The sequence below is a fragment of the Chenopodium quinoa genome, unplaced genomic scaffold (genome assembly GCF_001683475.1).
Source record: "Chenopodium quinoa cultivar QQ74 unplaced genomic scaffold, ASM168347v1, whole genome shotgun sequence".
Lineage (NCBI taxonomy): Eukaryota > Viridiplantae > Streptophyta > Magnoliopsida > Caryophyllales > Amaranthaceae > Chenopodium > Chenopodium quinoa.
The window spans coordinates 3,189,229-3,196,708 of record NW_018743955.1 but is presented as its reverse complement, the minus strand read 5'-3'; the positions used below and the strand labels follow the sequence as shown (position 1 = coordinate 3,196,708).

General features: G+C 37.1%; 1 protein-coding gene across 1 annotated transcript; it reads right to left on the bottom strand.

The window, feature by feature from the left end:
• Positions 1-5,478: 5,478 nt before the first annotated feature.
• On the bottom strand, positions 5,479-6,598 carry LOC110689551. The gene is made up of 2 exons (XM_021866327.1): positions 6,422-6,598; positions 5,479-6,063 (listed from the first exon to the last, which is right to left on the bottom strand). Exons 1-2 carry the CDS (start codon positions 6,468-6,470, stop codon positions 5,744-5,746), a joined length of 369 nt encoding a protein of 122 aa, XP_021722019.1. The 5' UTR covers positions 6,471-6,598; the 3' UTR covers positions 5,479-5,743.
• Positions 6,599-7,480: the final 882 nt, after the last annotated feature.

The following is a 7,480-nucleotide window of genomic DNA, read 5'->3' as shown; positions in this document are numbered from 1 at the left end:
ATATAGTCCTTGCTATATCTTGTCTATTTTACTCCCCGTTTGCCTATTTGCCTTGGTTGAGTGGATCTCATTCCCTAGTATCTTTAATTCATTGATTTAGAACCATAGTTTGTTTGTCTTCTTGACGAACCCCAATTCACCAATTGACTTCGAGTTAGCTTAAGTGTAAAGATCTTTGGCAATCATATCCTGTTCCTTGTGGACCGAACTCTTACTTGTCATTATGCTTGGTTTGTAAGGTGTTTGTTAATAAATGTGTTTGATTGAGTGTGGAATGTACGACCGTTCTAACGCCCATCACCCACGAATTAGGGGTGAGCTGCCAAACCCCCAGATCATACCCCTTAAGGATTTTCCTAATCCCGAGGTGGAGGGGGAACCGGAGGCTGGCTTCTATTACCGCCTCATAGCAGATGAAGTAGTCATCTGCATGGTCAATGTCATCCCCCAGGCCATCACAGCATCAGCCGGAGGGACAATAACTTCCCAACCCTTTCCAAATGGATGTTTCTCTTTAAAAGCCCTGAACCCGCTATTAAGAAGGGCAATGTTACTCGGCAGCATCCGGGTTCTTTTGGGGTTGGGATGGTCAGCAACTTTGGGCGGCTGCTGATAGTCAGCCGCGAAATCTCCTTGGTCAGAGCCGGAGGATTCCGCTATTGGTCCCTGGCCGGCTTCAACGTCGCCGGCTTCATTTGAGGAGGCGGCTCCTTCGCCGTCCACCTCTCTTACTCCCGAGCTCCCGGAGGTAGAGGGAGCCTCCTCGTCAGATCCGCTCTCCTCCAAATTCCTCGGATCCTCTTCCGGGAAAACCTCATCGGCAGGCACTCTCATGGTGCGCCGGCTCTTAGACCGCCTGGTCGTTTGTTTCGTTCTGGCCATTGTGTCCTGCACAAACACAGAGAGGGAGGAATTCGGAGATGAGCATATTGGTTCCGACAGTCCAGAAGAGGCACCCCCTGTTCTAGACTCAACCGTTCCTGGGGATCGGCTGAGTGTCCTAGGCAGTGCCGAGTGGGTGGATTGGGAACTCATTTATGTTCTATTAAGAAAGCCGGGTATACAAGCGAAAAACGGTATGCAAATTGAAAGGGAGAAAAGCTAAAATGGTACAGGCGGTTACCTTGCTTTAACTCTGGAAAATCTGAAAACCGCTACAGCCGGTGAGCCGGGTGATGAACTTCTAGCACTCGGAAGCTTGAAACTCGCTGGTTATGCAGGCGGGAGCAGAGAAAAATCTCTCTAGAATCTCTCTTTTTCTCTCTCTAAAAAGTCAATGTAAAGTGTGAAAAGGAGGGGAGGTAACTTTCTATTTATAGAAAGTAAAAGTGGGGGGAAAATTTTGATTTGAAATTCAAAATTTTACCCCGTTACTGCTCACCTATGAGAGGTGGACACGTGTCACAGGCCCCACGTGACATGCACGTGCGACCTGTGAGGGGAAAATGTTTAGGGTATTTTTACCCTAGACACGTGGACCAATGAGAGGTCGCCACGTGTCGAGCTTAGGATGGCCCATGTGGCTCAACATCCTCTTGACACTTGGCTCCCTCAGAGATGTTTCCAAAAAGGCGGCCTTCAAAGGCCCAGATTCCTAAGAACGTCGTAAAGCGGCGCAACCCACTAAAATCTAGGTCAAGTGACCTAGATAGGGGCGTATTTTCCAACGACCCTATAAATAGGGAGATATTTCCCCACTTTGGGGGACAGATTGAATCATTAATTACACCCTTATTCTCTTACATCAGAGAAAGACCTGAGCTTGGAATCCGAGCAGATACCCACCTAAATTTTCGTTTTCTCTATTCTGTTTCAAGTTACTGACTTGTGCGTCGGAGGCGGAGCACCACCCAACCGGTGTCTCCGTTTGTTTTACAGCTCACTGCGGATCAGTCTTCGTGTTGTAACTCTCCCAAGGGACAAAAACACCCAAAACAGGTGAGACCCATTATAAGCAAAACAAACAAGAAAGAAAAATGTTTTCTAACTAAAGCAAAGACTTATTAAAGGATTCAACTAATTCATAGTATGACTATGACTACGACGAAAACTTTACATTAGTCATGTTGCAAAGATCTATTAAAGATGTTTTAGTGATTACTACCTTATAAGATTTGGTAGATGGACTTCAAAACACTTTATTGAAATTGTTCATGAAAGAAGATTTGTATATGATACAATCAAAAGTTTGAAGATCCAATAATCCTAGGGATGCATAGCATCATGGAGTTAGTGTTCTTAATTTTGTGAGTAAATCAAATCGTTTGATGTTCTCATAAAATGAAGAAAAGGTCTTGTATGTATAAGATGTTTAGTGGGAGCTATGAAGTCTTCTTGGTCTAGTACAGAGAGCAATTATTCATTTTTTGAAGGGTCAAGTGATGGCTAATGCATTTTGTATGAAAATCTTGAAGAAAGATGAGTACATTTGAGATTCAAGATCTATAGAGATAGGTCTTGAATGATGTTTGAGCTTGGTTAAGAAACTTATAATGATAAGACTCTTATAAGGTTCAACATTATATTGAAAGGAGTTTCAATCCCATGTAACATGACACGTTGCTTAATGATTCAATGCTTTGAGAAAGGTTGATGAAAGTAAGGTTTTGAGTGATGATCCTTATGCAACTCGCAAAGGATGCATCATGCATGCCATGGACTATACTCGTCTATTTGATTCACGTGGTTTTAAGAACAAGTGATGATAGATTTCAATCGAAATCCTATGTAACGTTGGAATACAAATTAGAAATTACTAAGTTCCTTGCAAAAGGGCGAAGGAAAATTCTTAATGTATGGAGATGAATATGATTATAAAACTTAGAAATTGCAAAATTCATGTTTATGAGAATGTCTCATGAACTCTACTTACTAAACCCCTTCCATTTCCAAAGCATGAGAAACATGCTAATGAAACTGGATTGAGGCAAATGATGTAATTAGAAGTTGTATTTGTTTTTGGAGAAAAACAAGTTACATGTGTAATGCTTTCATTTGCAGAATTATGTTTATCAATTGAAACAAAGTTTCAATCTTATTTAATCATGGTTTCAAGATTAAATAAAATGTCCAAAATAATTATGAATTGATGGGCTCATCAAGTTGATGACTTGTTGAATGGAACCCCACAGGTGAACTAAATTCATACATTATTTAAGTTCCTAGTTCGGAATCATTAAAGTGGACATAAATGATTTCATAAATTGGACTAGCATGTAAGATTGATTGGATAGTGCAGTTTCATGGGCTATAGGAGCATAGTGATGATGCTCGGTCAATCACATGGATATGCATGAATGATGCATGATCGAACTATTGACTTACTTTGAAGTTCAAGTATAGGACTTTTGGATATATTAGTGGATTCCTTTGACATGAGTGGAACACTGATTCCATTCAATGATTGATGTAGCCGTGGTACACTCAAACGTCCCTCCGTAACTGGGGATTATAAAGGGTGTTTCCCGGTTTCTTCATGAGTTGAGTGGGAGTTTTGGTTGCCACAAGATTGGATTGAGTCTACCTATTAAATAGGAATGTGTCTTGGACCCTTGAAGAGGGAGAATTCAGAAAATGCATGGCCGTGCTCAAATGCATTACATAGTAATCATTTGTTCTGTGAATCAGACTCAGTTTTTCAAGAAAAGATTTGTAGATTAATATGATCATGACATGAGATGCAATCATATTATCAAATCGACACACATTGACTAAAGGAATTTGAATATTGCGCACTTGTCTCAGACAAATGGGAGATTGAAGGAGTTATGTCTTCGATAAGTGCAATTACTAGATATATCAAGGATCACTATTATGGAGATAATAATTTCATTCTTTTGGGTCGTCATTGTTAGTTGCTAGATATGACAAATGATCTTTGGGCTAGTTAAATGGTCCAAAGCCCAATAGAATAGAACCTATGAGGTCACATACAAGGGTATTGGGTTAAACAAGTAAGAGGCCCATTAGTGGGCCTCATGAGATTATGACATACCATGTAGAGTGTTGGGCTAGAGGAGTTTGTTTAGGATAAGGTGTTTGGGCTTGACATGGACTATTATTTAGAGATATGATCTATAAATAAGTTCCATGCCTAGGGTTGCATTAAGTCATAATTAACTTACAGTAAGTTTGACATCAAAGCAACCAAGTCCCAAAACCCTAAACACTCTCCTCACCTCACGGCCCTCCCCTCTCCCCTCACGTCCGTACGTGCGGCGCCCCCTCATGGTGGCTCGTGGTGTTTGTCGTGGTGGTTCGTGGTTAGCTCGTGTCTCTCTTCTCCGTTGAAGGTTGATTGAAGCGTTCAATCACGACAACTAGCATTAGTGGAGGTTTAACTTGTGCCCGTGGACCAAGTAGAGGAATCACGCTTGGGGTTATTTATCTCCCATTGTTCTTGCTCGATCGCACGTGGAATCACGCTTCAAAGGTACGATTATATGTTCTTTATGTGTTATGCATTAGATCTTGGGATTAGGTATTGTATGAATATGATTCATGTTTTTCCGTTGCGTAGTACCTATAATTCCCTACATAGGCCATAACATTGTAAAAATTATACTGTGTATATAGTTGCTTAGGTTTTGGATTATTGTATTTTTATTGATTTTTATATGTGTTTTTTTTTTGTGTTACAGAATTGTTATTTTAATTTGATAAAGAACTTGGGTCATTACACACTAGTCGCAGATTATCTTTTGAGGAGCATGAGCATTGAGCAATTGAATGATAATGATGATGTGGTCAATAACTCTAAAAATAACTTTGATGATAACAAAGTTGAAGAAGATACCAACAGTCCAACACTGAAATGAATTATTTTTTGCTAAATATGAATGAAATTCACTCAAAGATGCCCAACGAAGCCATTCCAATGATAGAGATTGAGTTTGCGTCAGAGAAATTAGCTTATGATTTCTACAACAGATATTCTAGAGCTATTGGATTCGGGATTCGGTTAAGTAAATTCACTCAAAAAAATGATGAGATTGAATTAAACGTAATTGTATAAAGGAGGGAAAAAAAAGGATAAGGACTAGAATATAAATTATGTAAAATTTAATTTGTTATTAAATTTTTTTTATATTAATATTGATATTTAAAGTGACGTGGACCAATCAAAAAGAATGGGACATAAAATGGGATATAAGAGTGGGATAGAGGATTCAGACCCTTTTTTAAGGTAGTAATTTACAAATTTTCATTAATCGTTTTATTTGAAATTTATTATATTATCTAATTAGAACTTTTTTAGATCATAATGATAATGGAATCTTTATTTATTTATATTTTTGAATAATGAAATAAGGCGCTATTGACTGAAATCGCACAACTCCTAAAAATCTTTGTCTGCTACACGCCTACACATATCAAAGGTATACAAGGCTCTCCATTCGAGATATTTATACATTACAATCATCTGCAAATGTATTGATAAGAAAATTATAATTATATATTAACACACATCTAGAAAGAGAAAGTCCATTATTATTTTCATTACAAGTTGGATCATTCATAAAAATGTCTCAGGTCCGGTAGATAGGATAGAACCAAGATACGTACATGTTATCAAAGGAAATAAAAGGGTAACGAAGTTAACCGACCCAGCAACAAACAAGAACATTATAAAAACCATAAGTAACACACTTTGATATCACACCTATATGTGTAAATATCATTGTAGTGCATCGAGAAGCCAGAAGATGCATGATCGATGTGTAACTCTGGAAAACAATCCAAATTATAATTGACATTCGTACTTATCTGACCCAATACTAACACACATCAATGATGTATTCGGACAACACTCACGTACGCCGGGGGTACATGGGTGTCCAGGATGCTCCTCACAATTAACACAAATGTTGGTAGGAGGAGAATTCGGGTTTGGAAGACATGAAAGTTCAGGACAACATTCGCGGTCATCACAAGAATGCCCTGCGTGATCCTCACAATCTGTGCACACGTTGTTAACACATGCAAATTCTTCACAACAAGCTGTAGTAGGACTGCATTGAGCACCCGGACATTGTGCGCTCACATATAGCATTTGCACCATCACTGTCGAAAATATTGTTACTTCGTTTATTATTAGTACGAAAAATCACTATATATCATTATTAGTATGTATGATACGCAATTTCAATATTACAAGTACATACAAATAAAAATAAAAATAAAATACAAATAATATACATTCATATACATGTATATCGTAGCAAAAAATTGTAGGATCAAATGGTCAAATCCCACTAGAGGTTTTTTTTTTTTTTTGGGGGGGGTTCCCTTACTCTTCCCCTCATTCGTAGATTATGTAGCTTGCTAACTCGGATTGAATTTCTGTGAGAGATTTTGACTTGATAGAATCCTTTTCCTTACCGAACAAAAAATAAATAAACAAACAAAAAAAAGGTAATACCTGTGGCAAGGAAGAAAAATGAAGCTAATTGGATGTGCTTCCTCCCCATTTTTCTTTCAATTAGACCCAATAAACTTTCGTGTGTACTTTGGTATGTAATTCGTTACTGGCAAAAGTTTTTGTGAGTATCCCAATATTTTTTGTTCTATTTATACAAATATCATTGCTCCAATCACTAATTTTATATCAATATATTGGAAGTAGACTCTTCCATTGATATATATTATTTAGACTGCCAATTATATTAATTGTTATTACTATTCAAAAAAAATATATATATTAATTGTTATTAGATTTAACTATTCAATTGTAACAAGAATTCTATAATAGTGCAAGTAGTTACTAATATTACTTTTATCCCCTTGCCATATTTTTTGTTAAACAATATTCAACGTCTCTTAATGATTATATGTTGTATCAATGTTGTCATATTACTCATATATATTTATAATAAAGTACTAAACATATACGGAAGCTTCAATCATCAGTTTTAACTTTTGATTGGCCTGGGTTGACCTTTGACGTGATATTGGAGTCAGCGTGACAAAAAACTCATGGGTTCAATTATCATCCACCCCTCATTGTCAATGTGAAAAATTTAGCAATACATATAAGGGGGTCATACTGCTTCCAATCCGCACTTTAGACACAAAAAGCTCTTATGCAAGGGAGCGTCATAAAGTAGTATAAAATAAACTTTGGGCTCTAACTATTACCATAAACATTTGGTTAAGATAATCCCTTGAATGTTTCATTTTTATGACCTAATATTCGGCAAGTGGCATCAATATTTCTAGTATTTTCATGGCCTACATAATGTTGTCATGAATAATATGTTTAAGAATTTCTTATTTTGACAGTTTATGCATTGTTCATGCTAATTATTTGAACACATCACCTCTAAAATGAATTAAATTCTCCTCTCTCTTCTCTTCTAGAGTTTATAATTTTTTGTCATATAGGTTGAAAATAGTCTAATTTCTTCAGAATTTAGACTATATCCAACCCTTTTTTTTATTCTTGTTTTTCTATAGCGTTACATTTTAGGTTTTAATAAAT